An 18,297-nucleotide genomic window follows, 5' to 3' on the forward strand; every position below is an offset into this window, starting at 1 on the left:
CCTCTCAGTAGCTAGCCAACTAGCTAGCTATCTTTCCCTTTCCACCTTAAGCAGACAGCAGAGGCTGCCTAATTTGAACATAAAATAAAATAAAATAAAAGCTAATAAAAGTTAATTTCAGCTTGCTATCACAGAGGAATTAAGAAATGGACAATAATAATTAATTGCTGCATCACCTGCCCCATTTCTAAAGATATATAATGCCTTAAGTTAACCAATTAACTAGGTTAGCAAACTTTAGCACTCCACTGCTAGGTTATATATCTGTATCAGATTTTTTTTTGTGATTTTACAAAATAGGTCTGTAATAATTATGTAGTAAAACACATGAATTAATTGTTTTTAACAGCTTTGACTTGCAGTTTTACAGACACATTTTTTTAAAAGTGTTTATTTCCAGACCTCTGCAAGAGAAAATCTATTTTCATCAAGAAAAAAAAAATTCTCACAAAAATATTCTTCATTCTACTTCTTTCCATATAATTTGTCTTGAAAAGTGTACTGTATTTAAAAACTCACAACCATATAATTATAACCATACTATTACTGCTCTGTTTAGTTCAGATTACATGGTGTTTCAGGCACTGATTTTGTATGTAATTTAACTGTATGTAATATAACGTTTGCACCTATAGAGGGCAGTGCTGAAAAATAGGCTCAGTAATGCTGGGCTTGCCTATGCCACTGTTCTGACCTACTTTCTGTCAGAAATGCCTCAGTAGTGTGTAGGATTGTGGCCCGGAAATTAAAATGGGCTGCAGAAGGCTTGAAGAACTTAGCTGAAGGATTGAGTTTCTTAAGGTTTAAAAGTCAAAAGGGGGATTACTGAGGGAAACACAGCGTATGGGCTTTACACGGCTTCAGAAAGACACAGAAAGCTCTGTTTGTTTTTCTCTCTCACTCTCACTCACTGTGAGGGACTGGGGCTGTCCTCCCGATGATGTTCAGGTCTGACAGGTCCTTGATTCTGTCCTCCGTTCAGATGTCCGTGAAAGTGATCAGCAGGACTGGTAGTGACCTCACCTGTGATTTGGTCCTGATCCAAACCTGGCAAAGAGTAAAAATAGATATTTAAAACACTTGATCAGTTGTAGTGAGTTCTATGCTGATTAAATCATTTCCATATAGGCGTCTAGTATAATCTATAGTTAGCATATCAACACTTGGTTTGGTAAATCAGTTGTTAATGATGTTAAATCATTGGTGAGCTGGAGAATCTGGATAAAAATGAGGTTTGTTCATTAGACTAGCTCTGAGAAATTATGTTTACCTGCATCTATTCTAATGTGATCCAGAGTTTTTAGAAGAAAACTCTATTATTTTCTTATTTCTGAGAGAAAATATTTCTAATAATGTGATCAGATGCCAAAAAGCTATATTTACACACCACATTGTTCTGGAATGTACAAGTAAAGGGATGAGACAGACATAGAAACACAGCAGGAGAGAGGGATAGAGAGAGTGAAAGAGGGACACAGAGAAAGTGATGTAGCTGGACGGGCAGGCCTCAGCGGGATTAGAGGCCTGCTGACAGTAAAATCCCTGCTGAGGCTGAAACATGGCACAAACAGGCACCCACCATGCCTGCCTACACACACACACACACATTTTTGACTGACTATTGCAAACATATATGTGATTTATTTTACTTAAAGTAATAGTTCAGTCAATAAGCTGGTGCTTAGAAATAAAACGAAAAAAATAAATAAATAAACATCTATAAGGCATTAATATTAATTATTATTCCATATTCCAGTCCTTCTACCTCCAGCCAACCTACTTTAAAGATGTAATGTAATGAGCAACAACCATTAAAACCCCACATTAGGTGCTACAGTAACCATGTGACTGCAAAACACCTGCAAAACCATATGGGACTAATCCTGCAACAACTTAGCGACACTATCTGAAAGGGTTTAGGGTTATTTCCAAAAGACTGACCTGCTGGATGATATCCTGTCTGACCTGGATGCATGGCTGTGGAGTTTTTGGAGGGGTTACCCAGAGCAGGGCTGACCTCAGGACTGTCCTCCACATTCACCCCACCTTCTTCTGAGTCGAGGTGCACAAGGCGGTAATGTGGAGAAGGCATGAGCTTGACCACTCGCTGACCGTTGGGACGGTCCTTCGTGGCAGACTTCAGAGCTGACTTTCTGGGCTGAAGGGGCGGGGGAACAGGCTGAGGGAGCCGGGGGCTTGGAGGTTCTCCTCTGGGAGGCACTGGAGGTGGCACAGGGGCTTTGAAGTTAGGCTGGGACTTGCACAAGTTAACCAGTACCTTCTGACACAGTTGCTCTGGGGCGTAGGGGTTGGGAGGGATCGCTAAAGTGCCGGTAGACAGGTGCATTTCTGCCCCGTTGACTGTGGGCCTAAGAGTGGGTGGAGACTCTGGTGATCCAAGTCCATTGGCTGTTGTCTCTGGGCTTCCCTCATCTCTTCTCCTGCTCTTTCTTTTCTGCTTCTGCTGAAGAGTCCCTCTACTATTAGCACTGTCCACAGTGACTGTCTCTCTACAGTGGGTGCCATCACTGTCCACAATAGCAGAACCCACCGCTCCTATATACGTCTCTTTAATCGGCTCTATTCGGACTAGCCTGTTGGGCAAAGTGGGGGCCACCCAGCACGGGACCACCTTTCCCTCAGACACTCCATTAGCAGGTGCTATGGATAAAGGGAGAGAACAGTCTGGAACAGCTCCGTCTAGTATCTTCTGACCTGCTTTCTGTCCATCCAGTATCGTTCCACAGGAATTGCATTGGTGGCCCCCAACCTCGAGGACTAGGGGCTTGTAGTGACCATTAGCATTGCTCTCCTGACCCTTTTTTGTGTTTTTGTATTTCCAAAGTGGTGAGTCCTCTCTGCTCTGGGCTGTGTCCAAACCTCGCCCATTCACATACGAGGCCAGGCTGGGTTTGGACCCCAGCAGGCCCTGCGCCCTCTCTCCAGCTCGTCGGCGCTGTCGCAGGCGCTCCAGGTAACGGAACTCCGCCTCTTTCTCTGATTCGTCCTCAAAGCGTACTCGTGTAGGTGACTGACCAAGTCTGCGGCGGGGTCCTCCGGCTGAGTCACTGCTGGACGAGTCGCTAATGTTTCCCGAACCTGCCGCCACCCCCTCCTTCCCCGCTAGAGGAGCCCGCTGCAGGGAGGCCCAGGACAGCAGATCCCTGTGCAGAGACACAAATACAACATATTGAATTGCCCTGTCTGGTAAAACATAATTACATAGGAGAAAAAATGTCTTTAAATAACATGTCAAAAATCTAAATTATGTTTAGATTTTATTATATTATATTATATTACTAAATTATATTTTAGATGTTCCTGTAGCATGTTACTTAAACATGCTCCAATCTTGAGAGATGGAGATAAACTACCTAAACACAAACTAAAGACACTTAATTAATAAAAATATTATTTACTTGTGAGGTAAACGTTAAGACATGCTAACAATTGTTACCATTTAAAATGTCTAAAATTAGAATCCCCTCAAATGCTGATGATTAATTATATCATCATCATCATCATCATCATCATTCTGTGGCAAATATTACTGGTGTTTTAGTTGTACAGGCAAGAGTTTTGGCAGTCGAAATGTGCCTTGAATTACTAAGGTTTTTACACTACTTGTCAGGGCAAGGCAGGGATGAGACACGCATACATAAAATTCAGGGCTTTATAAAATAATGGTAATCCAAAATCATAATTAAAAACAGGCAAGGTCAAAACCAGAAAACAAACATGAAAGACAGTAAACACAACACGATTGGTGAGACAGTCCAGATTGATAACAAGGTGGATAATAAAGATGGACATGGCAAAATCATGGCAAAAAACAAAGAAAATGGGTCAAACACAGAATAAACAAAACACGGTATGGTAAACGCTTTGTATAGATGGACATAACCAGATATAATAATCGGCCAGGAGTGAGTGAAGTGCAGGGGTATATATAGTATAGATAAACAGGTGAAATCAATACTCAGGTGATTGTGGTCTGAAAGGTTGATGTGGATCAAATGCATCAAGGCCACCTCCTGAAGTGGTTTAAGTGATCGTATTTGTATTTGTTTTAAAAGTCTTTTGGTTGTGTTTATGCTTGTGCTTTTAAAGTGGCATGGCTTTATCCAGATAACAGATTATTATCAAATTGTGGGGCCAAATAACTGATTGAGACATCCCTACTAAAATGCCAATACATTGTAGTCAGTTTAAAGGAATAGTTCTCATAAAGTATTATTCATAACTCATAACAACTTAAGTAATATTAACTATAATTAGAGGTTATACTGAATGATTATTAATTAAAAAAAAAAACGAGCAGGAACAGGTGTCCTGGATATAGAGTAACCTTGCCATGCATATTTGTGTTTTCCCACACACATATGCACACCATCACCCACACACTTACATATATAACAGAAAAATGCACATGCCAAAGTGGTCAGCACACAGGCTCGAGGCGAGGCTGAATGCCTGTGGAATGCCTCACTGTGTTTCGGCTGTTCTCCACACGGCTCCAGCATTCCCCGCGTGCTTCAGACTCATTAACTGGAGAGACTGGGCTCGATGCAGCTGTCTCCTCAGCACCAGCAGCCCACTGCACCATGTCACACACTTCACCACAACTGTGTAGGACAGTTTAAAATGTGTGTGTGTTCAACACAACCTAAATACAGTAAAATACCCATAATCCACTGAGCACTGGAGCTCTCAGCACTAATGGGTAATAGGGGTGGATTTAGAGCAGCCTTGTCAGTGTGGCATCTCAGTGTGGATAGTATTAATAATAATAATAAACTGCTAGATCATAAAATGCAATTATTTGATTGTTTGATTGTTGTTGAAAGCCAGTCGCCCTATCTGATGGATAAAGCCCGGCAGGAGAGATAAAGTTAAAGGGAGGATATGTGGTGGGGACACTTCAGACATTTTTCTCCTCCCAAAACTTTATTATTTCACCAATACTGATGATGATCATTATCACCATTATTATTATTATATTGTACAAATATTCCCTAATATAATAATAATAATAATAATCACAGGGGAACAGCTTGTATTTTAACCAAATTGTCTACAAGCAGCGTGTCTGACTGCCTGCTAATCTGCTCTGGATGCTGCTGCATAAGGGTATATTTTATTACCAAACAAGGAGACAGCTGTCAGGGTGGCTTACCCATCTGTGATTGTATGTGTGTGTGGGTGTGTGTGTGTGTATGTGTGTGTGTGTGGGTGTGTATGTGTGTGGTTGTGTGTGTGTGTGTGTGTGTGTGTGTGAGGGGGATGTAGGGTTAGAAAAATGGAGGGCAGAACTGCTGATGTGACCAGTGTCCCTGGTTGAGGAACTGAGCAGTTCTGAGCAGCCTGGTGTAATTGTTGTGTAATTAAAGATGGCTTATATAACTGCGCTGTCGTAAATAGACGTGTAGGGTCTGGTAAAAGCGAGAGCGAGTCTCCACACACTCATCACACTTAGCGGCACAATTAACACACACACTATTACTGGGCTTTTTACTGTTATGTGATTGCGTCTCTGCTGTAAAAATCAGATCATACTAAATACGTTCAAGATTAAATCACAATTAAATTCACTACGCACACCTCAATAGAGTCAATACTTATTCTCAGTACTTAGAGCTGATTCATATATGATCATGATTATGTCCTCCGAGGGTGGTGGCTTTTATACTTCATATTGATATCGGAATTTTATTGTATCGACCACAATTAAGAAATATATTGTGATGTAGATTTTTGCTATTTATAGGTCTATTTGTTCTTCTCTATTCTAAGCTGGAACTTGCATGTAAAATACATACATGTACATACGTTTTACATGTATTTAATTCATTCTAAATTATACACTATCATGCCAAATCTGATCATTATCAGTCATGCTCATTATTATCCACAGCACTGTGCTGTCCACTGAAGGTGGTAAAGCCTTTTATAACAGATTCCTGGTCGGTACACTTTACACATTGTGCATCATGAAATGTTAAACACCTACACAACTTCAGAAATGGAATATCCCATCCATCTAGCCTCGCTCAGACTCCTCAATTACAGGATAACAAGATAACACTGATTATACAGGTATGGGTATTCTAAAGCTGCCTCCTCTGAAGGAATACTTCATGATCGATTTACATACTGTTATTGCAAGGTTTCAAGCATGTCATCCTTTTTTCTAAACATATTCCATGTTTAAATGTTCAATACTGTATTTTTTGCACAATTAGGTGCACCGGATTATAAAGTACACCGGATTATAAGGTGCACTATCAATAAATGTCTTTTTTTTGGTCTATTTTTTATACATAAGGCACATATTATTATTAGACGCATTTTATGTGACAATAGTAACTGGTAACTAGTAGTAGGAACAGGGGTGTCGCCATGTTTTCCTTCTAAATTCAGCAGGTCTCGCCACCCGTAAAGCTAAGCTAAGTTATGTACACAAAACAGTAATTCTTAAAAAACATTTCAGACTAATCAGACAAGTGCTGGATGTTAATCTACACAGATTTCTCTCCTGAAAACTTTTTACTTGGGTGAGTAAAGCAACTTCCGTTTACCTACAGTAAGCTTAGATTTACAAATTGCTACTAAAGCTGGAGCGCTAGCATTAGTGGCTAACCCCTAGCTAATGTCACCCATCAGCGCTACACTGAGGAACCCTGAGTGTTCCGGTAATCCAGGGCGATATTAGCTTGCGATTTGTCCCATTTAGCTTGTTCTAACATAGTAAACACACATGCTACAGTATGATAATACTCACCTCTGAACAGCAAAAGAGTTAGCGATTTGGTTAGCGGCTAATGCTAATGCTGCTCCAGCTGTGCTAGCCGGGGTTGGCAGCAGGCTACAGGCCTCTGGATGGCCAAAAAACTAATGCGGTTAGCAACTAATGCTAATACTGCTGGAGAACTAAACTGCAACTCCTGTATAACACGGCGGAGTGGATTTCCTGCTCCTTACAACCTGACTGGTAAAATTCTTACATAAGGAGCACTGGATTTTAAGGCTCACTGATGATTTTTGGGAAAATTAAAGCATGTTTTTTTACATGACCAGACAGAGGAAAACAAGTAATTGTTTTTCAGGTAAAAACAATGGCAGTGATGTTCTACCAGACTGTCCAGCATTCAGTAGATCTGCCAGAGCATTCTATGGCCTAATGATAATACAGGTAAGTGATCACATTATTTGCTGTGTTTGGGTGAGCCTTATTCTACTGAAAAATGCCAGTTGGATGCCCTGCTATTGTGTGGCTGCAGCCCTGCTTGAGAGAGGCTCAGCACCTGTTGCTGCTTAAAGAAAGCACAGCTCCGAACGAGCACTTCCCCCATCAGCCACCCCACTCCACCCCACTCTCCTCCACTCCATTCTCCTCCACTCCACTGTGACCAGAGGCACAGCAGCCCTGCAGCCCAGAATATAGATTGTCCTTTTAAAACCTACATTCTCTATTCAAAGAAAATGACCAGGGCTGGACACAAAGAAACCACAGCCAACTAGAGAAAGACTGACAAGCGGATTTAGTGTGTGTATTGTACCTCAGTTAATCTACCTATGACTCAGTAACACTTCCGTTGGCTTTAGAATGATGACAGCCTATCTGTTGAGTCATTCTGTGGAATGGATATCATTTATGCCCACAACATTTACAAAGCTTAAATCTGTTTATTTAAAGGACGTTTTTAAACATGATATATTAGAAAAAACTGAATTCTGGAAAATAAACTTACTTTACATTAATTAGTCATTTTTGTATTGTCATGTCCGTATTAATCCTTTATTACATCTAAAATTATGTCATATCCGTTTTAATAGATATATTTATTAAATATAAATTTGATTTGAGTGTGCTCTTTAGCCTGATGTGCTGAATAACTGCAGACATTTAAGGATGTAATTTACCAACCGGTCATGTTTTATGTGTCTCTCAGGTCTCATTAAAATTATTCAATATTAAAAATGGAATCTGAAGAATGAAAATGATTTTTTTGATGTTTTTATAGATTTATTAAAAATATATAAAATATTAAGGTTTAACAAAATTATGCTGGCTGTAATACAACGGCATGCAGTTATGTTTAAGGTTACAGGTGGGACACTAAGAGACACTATGGCTACATTCACAGTAAAAAGCTGATTTTTGCTGAGATCGGATTTGGCAGTTCACGTATCTTGACGGTTCACATTCACAAATGTAAGTGAACTGTATCTGTGTGTAATGTGAACAAATCTGTCCTTGAAACATCTCACATGCGCACATTAATACATGTATAAACATCGCTTTCTTCACGATCGACCAAAAACGTCTGAATATGAGAGATGAATTGAAGCTTTACAAAGGTAAAATAAATGCGTTAGCAGCTCATATGTGGAGCATCTTTTGCTCAAGTGGCTTTTGCTGTTTTTGCAGCTATAGCTGCACAGCTGCACTAAGAGATGAGTGGGTACGAGAGAGAAGCATGTAGGGAATGCGTAAAAGCAAAAAAGATGCATGAATTCAGATTTGACAGTTCACATTTTGCATGTCCATAGATTGGATACGTATACGATTTACATAAAAGTGACTCAAATCTGAATCAGATTGAGCCACATTGAGCAAAAAAATCAGATTTGAGTCATTTCAGCCTGGTAATGTGAACATAGTCTTAGTGTTGCCTGCCTCTCATGACAGAGTAAACTTTTGTAACACAATACATCATTTGTATAATATACACAATATATATATATATATATATATATATATATATATATATATATATATATATATATATATATATATATGTAATATACAGTATAATAAGCAGTACTGCACTCAAATGTAGCTGAATATCAGTAGTCCAGTATCAGTGGATGGAGATCCATTGAATCATCTTGTGAGCTTTGACAGTTGGACAGTTTTATGGGTTGTCTGGGTGGTCTTCCCGCCTGTTGAAGCTCTCAGACTTCTCAGACAACAACATAACCCCCCCTTACCCCGTACAGTGTGCTGTAGGGAGGATAGACAGACAGTGTATATACTCACGGGTTGTCCCTCTGGACGGGTAGGATGGTGTGGTCGGCTTTGAGTGGGTTGGAGCGGGCCTTCATGCGCGCTCGCTCCAGCAGTCGTTTGGCCTGCTCATGGCGAGGACTCAGCGGCAACACGTCGCCCCAAACAATGGCCCTGTGGCCCAACCGGACGGAGACACATACACACACACATACACACACACCCAGAGAGAGAGAGAGAGGCACACGTCAGCTCCTGTGCAGGAGGGACACTCATACAGCCGAGGATTAAGTGGAGCAGGCCGTCACCACTAATTAGGCTGATGGGGCTGAGTGTGTGTGTGTGTGTTTGTGTGTGTGTGTTTGTGTGTGTGTGAGAGAGAGAGAGAGAGAGAGAGAGAGAGAGAGAGAAGGACAGAAAGAGACAGAGAAGCATCTGATTATGTGTGCAAAGTGGATTATGATTATGTTTACGCATTACCACAATCATGTGTCTGCTGCGAAACAGACAACAAACCAGAAGAAAAAAAACACTATATGAATTCACTGTATATCTACACTATATGGGTATTGTCCCAAAAGTATTGTTTCTTAAGAGATCAATGGTATTGAAAAAAAGGGTTTATCCTGCTTTTGTTGGAGTAACTGTCTACAAACACCTTTAAATGTCAAACAAATATAACCTAAGTAAATATAAAATGAATACGTTTTCAAATGATCAGTTTATTTATTAAAGGAAAATATCTATTCAAACCAACCTTCCCCTGTGTGAAAAAGTATTTGCCCCTAAACCTAATACCGGTAATTTGGTTCTGCCACTCTCGGTGGCAACAGCTGCAATCATATACTACTGACAACTGGCAATGAGAAATTTTGACTCTTTTGCTTCAATTCAGCCACATTGGAGGGTTTTTGATCAAGATCAAGCCACAGCATCTCAATCAGACTTTAAATAGGCCACTTCAAAACCTTTATTTTTTTATTATTTTTTTTTAGCCATTCCGAGATGGACTTGCTGATGTGCTTTGGATCATTGTCCTGCTGCAGAACAAAGTATGCCTGAGCTTATATTTGTGAATAATAGCTCTCACTGTGGTCTGCTTAGAGTCCCAAAGTTTTAGAAATTAAGCTGTAACCTTTTCCAGACTGATAGCTCTTCATATCAGTGTATAATTTTATATTTTATCCTGCTATATGTTGTCAGACAGGTTGTATTTAAGTGAATTCTTGATTCTACATTTCTGGCAGTCATTAGGCCTGGTTGTGGCTTCTGACAATCACAGGTAATTCATCCATGGTGGGGCAGTCATCATTGATCATAATGTAAAAAGTGCTTTTTATATTTACTCAGGCTATATTTGTGTATTATTTGTTTGTTTGATGATCTGAAAAATGCAAGTATGATCAAAAAGCAAAAACAATAGAAATCTCTAAGGGGCAAATGCTTTTTAACAGCATTGTATGTCCAAATGTTTGTGGCACACACTGCTAACAAATGCACACACACACACACACACACACACACACAGCTTGTCTAGTCATTCTCATGTAAAGAATTATTGGCAAAAGATTAGAACCCCCTGGGGCAGATAAACATGAACCTATTCGCACTACATCTAATGCCAGACGTGGGCTAGATGGTTCTCTTGAATGATGGTGCTCCATCCAATACTTTTGGTATGAGTTAGGGAGTTGGGGATGAGGCAGAGGGGTGATCATATAACATCATGACCTCAGTATCACTAACAATCTCCTTCCCTGGACAGTTACTCCAACAAAAGCAGAATAGATTCCCTTTTACACACGTTATTTTGGAAGAAACAATGAATGAGCAGGTGTCCTAATACCTCTGTCCATACAGTGTAGCTCCATATACAGTTAAAATAGTTTAGTCTGCTATGAAAGTGCCCACAGAAGCACTTTTAGAGCTTGTGGAAGAACAGTGGTGGTTTATTGATGACAAGGTGTGTTGTACCTCTGAGTGTGCTGAGTGTGTTCACCTCCATGGAGAGATATCCCAGAGTCCCAGTCACTGTCATTCAGTGCGCCTGTGGAAATAAACACAAACACACTGAGCATCTGATCTGGTTCCAAGTGCACCTGTCAATGCAGTATGTAGGCAGCAAGTGAACAGTCAGTTATTTAAGTTGATGTGCTGAATTAGTAAAAATGGACAAGTGTAAGAATCTGAGACACTTTGACTAGAACCAAATTTAAAATGACTAAAGACTGAGTCAGTGCATCTCCAAAACATCAGGCAAATTTTGTGGAGTTTTGCAGATATGCAATAATTTAAGTAGAAAATCAAAAGAGTAAGAATACATGTTCATACCTGTCAAGTTTTGGACTTAAAAATAAGGGATTTTTTCCGCCGCCCCAACAGCCCAACCGAGGGCTAAAAATTAATATGTATATATATATATATTTTTTATTTATTTTTTTTTTTTATTATTTAATAGATTTAAAATTGAAATTGAAGGGTGCACAAATTTACAAAAAGGACATGGATCAGATATATTCCATAAGTAAATAATAGTCCTAAGGGGCCTACACAATTAATAATCTTTCATTAATACTTCTTTCTATCGTTCAGTCCACTCCTGATCAGTTCAGTTAATTTCAGCCCTCTCCACATTTTCTCTCTCTCTCTCCAGCTCAACCATCTCTTCTACCCCTTCTAAATAATACATTACACCACAATACTTGAGATTTAAACAAATTCTAACAAACCCTAAAACTAGCCCTGAACTAATAGAGTTTGGAAATTATAGGTTTTGGCTGATCAGGCACATCAGGGCAGGGCATTATATGTATGTAGATTTTTCTCAAACCCTGAATATCTATCTAGCTAATTCTAAAGTTAAGCTAACTGAGTCACAAGCTGGATTTTATTAAACACACAATGGGTTTAATTTATGTTTTGATTCAGAGAAGAGTCTTTTTAACCAGCTATCAGAAACAATCTCATCACAGTTTACATGGTTAGTTACCTTTCTTTTAGAAAAATCTCCGTATATCCAGATTAGTTTTAACGACAGCTGCTCCGACTAGCTGCCTGAACTCACAGCGAGGGGAGGGGCGGGGCTTCCCCCACACTAAACTGCGCTCCGCAAAACCAGCAAGCTGATTGGCTGTTTCTCCTGAAAGGCGGGACTTTCTCCTTGAACCGGCAACACGATTGGTTAAGAGACACACAGTGCATTGTCGCCTGTGGCCTATATATTTTTTTATTTAGTATAATACGGGAAATTTACGGGAAAATACTAATACGGGGGGACGGCTGGAAAGAGGAGTAAAATACGGTAGTTTCCCGGCCAAAACGGGAGACTTGACAGGTATGCATGTTACTGTTTTTTTATACAATGTGTGCACTCAGACTAGAGCAGCAAATAGATTGAAATGAAATCGAGTACAAATAATCCATGAATAAATAGCTCATGTTGGCTGGCTAATAACTAGTTCACACTGGCCATTTTACACTTTTACAACATCACACTTACTGAACAAAAACTTACTGTAATTGACTTGTAAATAAACAGAGTGTCTGATAAAGTGACCAACAACAGCAATGCATGACGTGGTTTTAAGAAATAAGTTTGTGGTGTAGTGGAACATGATTACCAGTACAAACTTTTCCCGAATAGCTCAACTAAGTTTACCCCAGCACTCCAAAATACAGCACTTTTAGCCGATGCTCCCAACAGGCCTACAATGCTAATGAGAGGCCATAGTGTTATCCATGCAAAGAACAAGTTCATAGTAGCTACCCATTTTATTGGTAGAAGTCCTAGGGCCCTGACTTTTAAAACAAGGCAAAAAAAAGTGCACAGTTTGCTATAATGTTGCTTCGGGCACAGTTTAGTAAGGCTTAAGATCAGTTCTCAAGCCAGGTTCCCCCCACAGCTAAGGTGAGTGATGAAACTGAGGGTGGTGATGTGGTGGAGTCGGGTGCGAGGTCGATAGTCACCAAGGTAAGGTGCGACTGGGAGGTATATATATATATATATATATATATATGACTAGAAGGAGGAGCAAAAGTAATTATGGCTTGGTCCATATCCCAAAATTTTGTTCATTCTCAACAACACGTTTATTAAAAAAGAGCACCACCATTTTGAAATTAAATCACGATAATTCAACTGACGAGCAAAAACAAATATTATAGAGGTATTTTGAGTAACAGCCCTTGGAATTCTATCCATGAAGTGTGGAGCTCCTTTGAGCTAGTTAGTGGTGTAAAAAAAAAATAGTGACTTATTTGCATGGACAACCCTATGCCCCTATCACCAGCATTTTAAGCCTGTTGGGAGCATCAGATGAAAGAGCTGTATTTTGGAACGCTGAGGGAGAACAGAGATGAGCTATTTAACAAAAGATTTTACTCGTTATCATGTTTCCCTACACCCCAAGTCCATTCCACACCAGATTTCTCTTTTAAGTTACATGAACATTTCCAACACATCAGCTCAACCTTATTTGCACCAATAATAATGTTCTATAACATTTAAAAATGTTCTCTGAATGTTGCTCTAACATCTAATTTGAGTGCATAAATGATATTGTGGGAACATTTCCTCATAACATTGGGGGCACTTGAAAGAAGGTTGTGTGACATTTTTAGAATTGTTCATTGTAGATTAACTGTGGGAGGTTGTGGAATGTTTTTAGAACATTCCATTAACGTTACTGTAGTGTCTTTTCTCCTAACCTGCGAGAACTTTCAGATAATGTTAGACATTCCCCGCTTGCTGGGAACAAACCAGCTGACTTATCAAGAAGGTATATTTTAATTCAAGCAAACCAGACAGCTGTACGCAGCATGTTTACTACATTTAGTAATCCTACATTTCTCCTGCGGCTGTAGAACAGTTTGTCAAACATTTAATTAGGGGGCATCATGTCTGCATCCACATCTGGCATCCTAAAGCCCATGTGCTATCCCTGTTATCTCCTGCTCCCTTTCAGTTTTCAGTCTCTTTTTTCAATGGAACCACTCTCTATCATTTCATCCCTGTCCTGTTCAATCCCTGTAATACTGCTCTTCATCTTTCAGCTGCTGAATCTCTCTCTAAATCTCCACACCCACCCCGGTGAATCTGATTTCAGGTTGAGGTGCATAATTTTGCACAAGGTTATAAGGAGAGTGACCAGTAAAAAAAAAAGTCAGGATAATGTGATGTCACGCCATGTCATTAAATGACAGATAAACTGGAAAAGCAATCTCAATCATGTGCCCTGTGCCCTCCAGCATCTGTCCGTTAAGCTATGATCATTCCTGAATGTCACACCTGCCATCAGAGTGGATTAAGAAGATTATATCAGATATAAGGAGAGCATACCTCTCAAATATATGTAAAAGCAAATGTGTCACTTAAGGTTGCTGGAAAAAAGGCATACAGTTAAATCTGTGGATCTATATGGGTCAACTTTTAGATAGGATCAAATGTTTGTATGTGCTGTTATGTTGTTATTGGGCCTGCCATGCTGAAGGGTTATATACGAAGCATTGAATATTTTCATTTTATTATTTCCACTCTAGCCACTTCTAATGATCTTGCAATAAGATAGTACCATGTTCAACCATAACCCAGTGGCAGATTAGGTAAATAATGACACTTGTAAATAGGGTGGATATATTAAACAGCAAGCGAATAGTACAAGGTATACAGAAGCCTTGGTTCCTCCAAAGGTTTCTTCCTCTTCCAGCTTTGAGAGAGATTTTTTTTCTTGCCTCTGTTGCTCACTGGGGGTTCTGTGTTGTATTATCAATGTTAATCTGATTCTCTGTCCTGCTACCACATTTCTGTTAAGATGCTTTGCAACAGCATCATTTGTAAAAAAAAAAAAAAAAAAAAAAAAAAAAAGCGCTATATAAATGAAATTTGATTAGATTTTATTGAAGCATTGAGCTGTGAAGCAGCAGAACTGTGTAATCCCAATCCAATATTTTTTGGGCTAAGTTAAGAATCATGTGGGATGGTGATCATTCAACATCCAGACCTCACTTAAGCTTTGGTGAAAAAAGTAAAGAGCTTTCCCTTGGCGGTAGAGACAGTTACTCTGACAAAAGCAGAATAAACCCTAATACTCTTGATTCAGAGGAAACAATAAATAAGCAGGTGTCCTAAAACCTTAGTGCATACCTCTACTATGTGCATCCTCCATTCTCTGTTCTGTAATTGAGACCTGCTGTCCCTCATTGTGTTTAATCTGAGCCTTCTGCAGCATCTGTCTGAGGATGCTCCGGTTCATTTCCACTCTCTCAGCCAGGGAGAGGGAGCTTCCACTGCTGCACACGCTCTCTAGACTTTCAGCTCGCCAGAGTCCACTCCCTTGAGGCTCTGCTGGAGCTCTCCTGCTGTGCCCACAGGTGTGCAGAGGACTTTCCAGATTTGTGTTTGTATTGTATCTTTCCACCTGTTCTTGTACACCAATATCTGTTTTCACAAGCCCATTTGAACGCCCTGGATCAGTTTGTCCATTTAGCAGCAGTGTCTCTGGTCGGGTGACCCTCCAGAAGCCCTTTGGTGGAGCCCAGCGATTGCTGTAGCAGGTTGAGGAAGAGGAGGAGGACATGTCTTGTCTGGCCTTGCATGCATCATCATCATCATTATCATCATCATCATCTTCTTCATCATTATTATCCTGGGCGATGTTCTCGAAGCTTGCTCCTTCTCCAAGTCCCCGTGGAAAGTCCAGCATGGCAGGGTTGAAGTCACCTTCATTGGGAAGTAAGACTTGAGGGTCTCCCTCAACACCACAGAAGGTAAGAGTCTGGGTTTGAGGCTCAGTATCTTCATCACTGCTGCTGGAACCCCATGTGAGAGGACTTCCCAACATGTAAGAGCCAGGGATCACCTTCTTTTCATGGCTCTTCTTGGAGGGCGGCTTCCAGACAGTCTTGCACTCAGCCAGGGCCTTCACCTTGGATTGCAGGGCTGATACAGCAGAACCCTGGGAGCATGGTGGGCATGGCAGAGTGGGAGGGAATCCAGAGGAGGATATGGATAACCCAAACTCCAAACTGGAGCTGCGCAGACCCTTGTCTTCAAGTTCTTCAAGCTCCTGGGGCTCCGGTAAGTCCGCCAGCTGGGAGTCATTATGCTGCGAGGCAGTGGTCACGTCCTTACCCTCCTCAGCCACATCCACGCCCTCCATGGCCCATTCATAGAGTCATGTGACCGTTATGGGACCTATGGAGACAATAGCATGAAACAAGAGCATGGCAAAGTTACTCATTGGTTTCAGGTTTCAAGATAAACAGATACTGTAACACAGATAGCTTGGCATGTATCCATCAACAATACCTACACGTGCAGTGACTAATTGTTTTTCAGTGCTTTAAATGCATTTCCCAGTGCATTCTGGATCAGTTTAGACCATTTTCAATGCCAGTGCAGCTTTGTTGGCATTATGCAGAAATCTAATGTAGCCCCATAAGAAGAAAAACAGCATCTGTTTTGTTATGTAAATCATATAGCAACACGCCGGGCTCCCTGCATCCCCCCACAGAAAGGACGCTCGGTGTTGCCAGGGTAACCCCGATCTGAGATTTTCCGCAAGCGCCTCTCATCTCAGAAGCTCAGAAGTGTTCTAGGTGTTAAAGAGATGCAGCATCTTTTTCATCATCTCTTCTGCCTTATCCACACAGCATTTCATGTGCACTGTAAGCTTGAACAAGAAATATTTACTTAAATCTTTTAAGGCTTCAGTTTTTTAAATATATTTTGACAACAAATATACATGAAAATTATTGACAACACTTCTCCCAAATTCAAAAAAATATTGTTATTTATAGCATGTATTTGCAGAAAATAAGAAATGGCTGAAATGACAAAAAGATGCAGAGCTGTCTGACCTCAAATAATGAAAAGAAAACAAGTTCATATTCATAAAGTTTTAGGAGTTCAGAAATCAATATTTGGTGGAATAACCCTGGTTTTGAATCACAGCTTTCATGCATCCTGGCATGTTCTTCTCCACCAGTCTTACACGCTGCTTTTGGATAACTTTTTAAGCAGCTCAGATGGCTTGTGATCATCCATCTTCCTTTTGATCATATGTACACTTTAAATTCAGGTGAATAAAAAAAATTATATATATATATATATATATATATATATATATATATATATATATATATATATATATATATATATATATGCTATAGGGTGAACAATCCCACACAGAGAAAATTATGCTTTTTCTTACATGCGAACATAGAGGACAGGCATAATACATGATCTACAAGGTACTTGCACACTAATGGTGAGTGTCAGAAACTGAAACACACACATACACACAGTATGCTAATAGATTGTCCCAAACTAAGTTAAACTTATGTTGATTAAACTGAGAAATCTCCATTTGACTGTATGTCTGGCCACAAATGTTCACCTACCTCAAAACGGTTGAGTAATGTTCGGAAATAAATTGTGGGTTTGTGTTTGCTAAATAATTAGGTAATTTCTAAAACTGATCCTTTCTGAATAACACCTGAACAATATAAATAATAAACTGAACTGAAAAAAACTAAACAGAGTAAGAATCTAAAAAATTGACTATAGAAGTTATGTCCAAATACAAGGCAAACAACTGGATTTAGCTATAAAGGGTATTACAGCTAGGCTGCAAGAACACAGAAGACAGGTGCATCCTAAGATATCATTGCATGTTTTGCTTGATTTTACCTAATTTTTGCAACACAATTCAAAAACTTTAGGGCTAGTAATAAGGTACAAACATTTCAACATCAATTTTGAGGAAAAGAAAGATTTCCAATTTAAATATTGAAATGATTAAAAACAATGTTCCTACGCTCTGGGTGGTTCAGATGAATAAAGCACTGTCACTATGATACGAGGATAGATGATTAACACCAACAGCTGGAATCTAATCACACAGTTGGCATTGGTCTGATGTCATTGATGTCTTTTCATTCTGTATCACTCTTTGTATCATGCAGTTTAGCACAAAAAATTATATGGGCAAGGGTTTACTTTGGCAAACACTACAATACAGAATTACAATCACAAATACAGCTTAAATTTATTATCTGGGTTAGACCATCAGAAAAATCAGTATTACAGATCTTATATAACTTTCAACACACTTACAATAATCCTCATTATGTACACACTTATAAGGTTTAATATAATTCCAACAACTTCTCCTTGGTGGCATTATTTTGTTTTCAATGAGTATAAATACAGTATATACTGTATTTATACAAAATGCATCTCAGGAATATATATCCATGTGCTTCAATGCAAGAGCCATTTTACCTCC

The 18,297-nt window shown here is 39.6% G+C and overlaps 1 protein-coding gene across 2 annotated transcripts in view; it reads right to left on the minus strand.

Annotated features, from left to right (window-relative positions):
- Window positions 1-18,297, minus strand: part of si:dkey-121a11.3 (uncharacterized protein KIAA1614) — a 36,794-nt gene that overhangs the window by 12,383 nt on the left and 6,114 nt on the right. For both annotated transcript variants that reach the window (XM_049465999.1, XM_022669626.2), the window contains 5 exons: window positions 15,153-16,202; window positions 10,985-11,057; window positions 9,044-9,184; window positions 1,942-3,164; window positions 912-1,047 (listed from right to left, as the gene is read on the minus strand). In XM_049465999.1, the coding sequence (XP_049321956.1) occupies window positions 912-1,047; window positions 1,942-3,164; window positions 9,044-9,184; window positions 10,985-11,057; window positions 15,153-16,167 (2,588 nt within the window). In that variant the 5' untranslated portion in view covers window positions 16,168-16,202. The remainder of the gene's footprint in view (window positions 1-911; window positions 1,048-1,941; window positions 3,165-9,043; window positions 9,185-10,984; window positions 11,058-15,152; window positions 16,203-18,297) is intronic.

The sequence above is a fragment of the Astyanax mexicanus genome, chromosome 16 (genome assembly GCF_023375975.1).
Source record: "Astyanax mexicanus isolate ESR-SI-001 chromosome 16, AstMex3_surface, whole genome shotgun sequence".
Lineage (NCBI taxonomy): Eukaryota > Metazoa > Chordata > Actinopteri > Characiformes > Acestrorhamphidae > Astyanax > Astyanax mexicanus.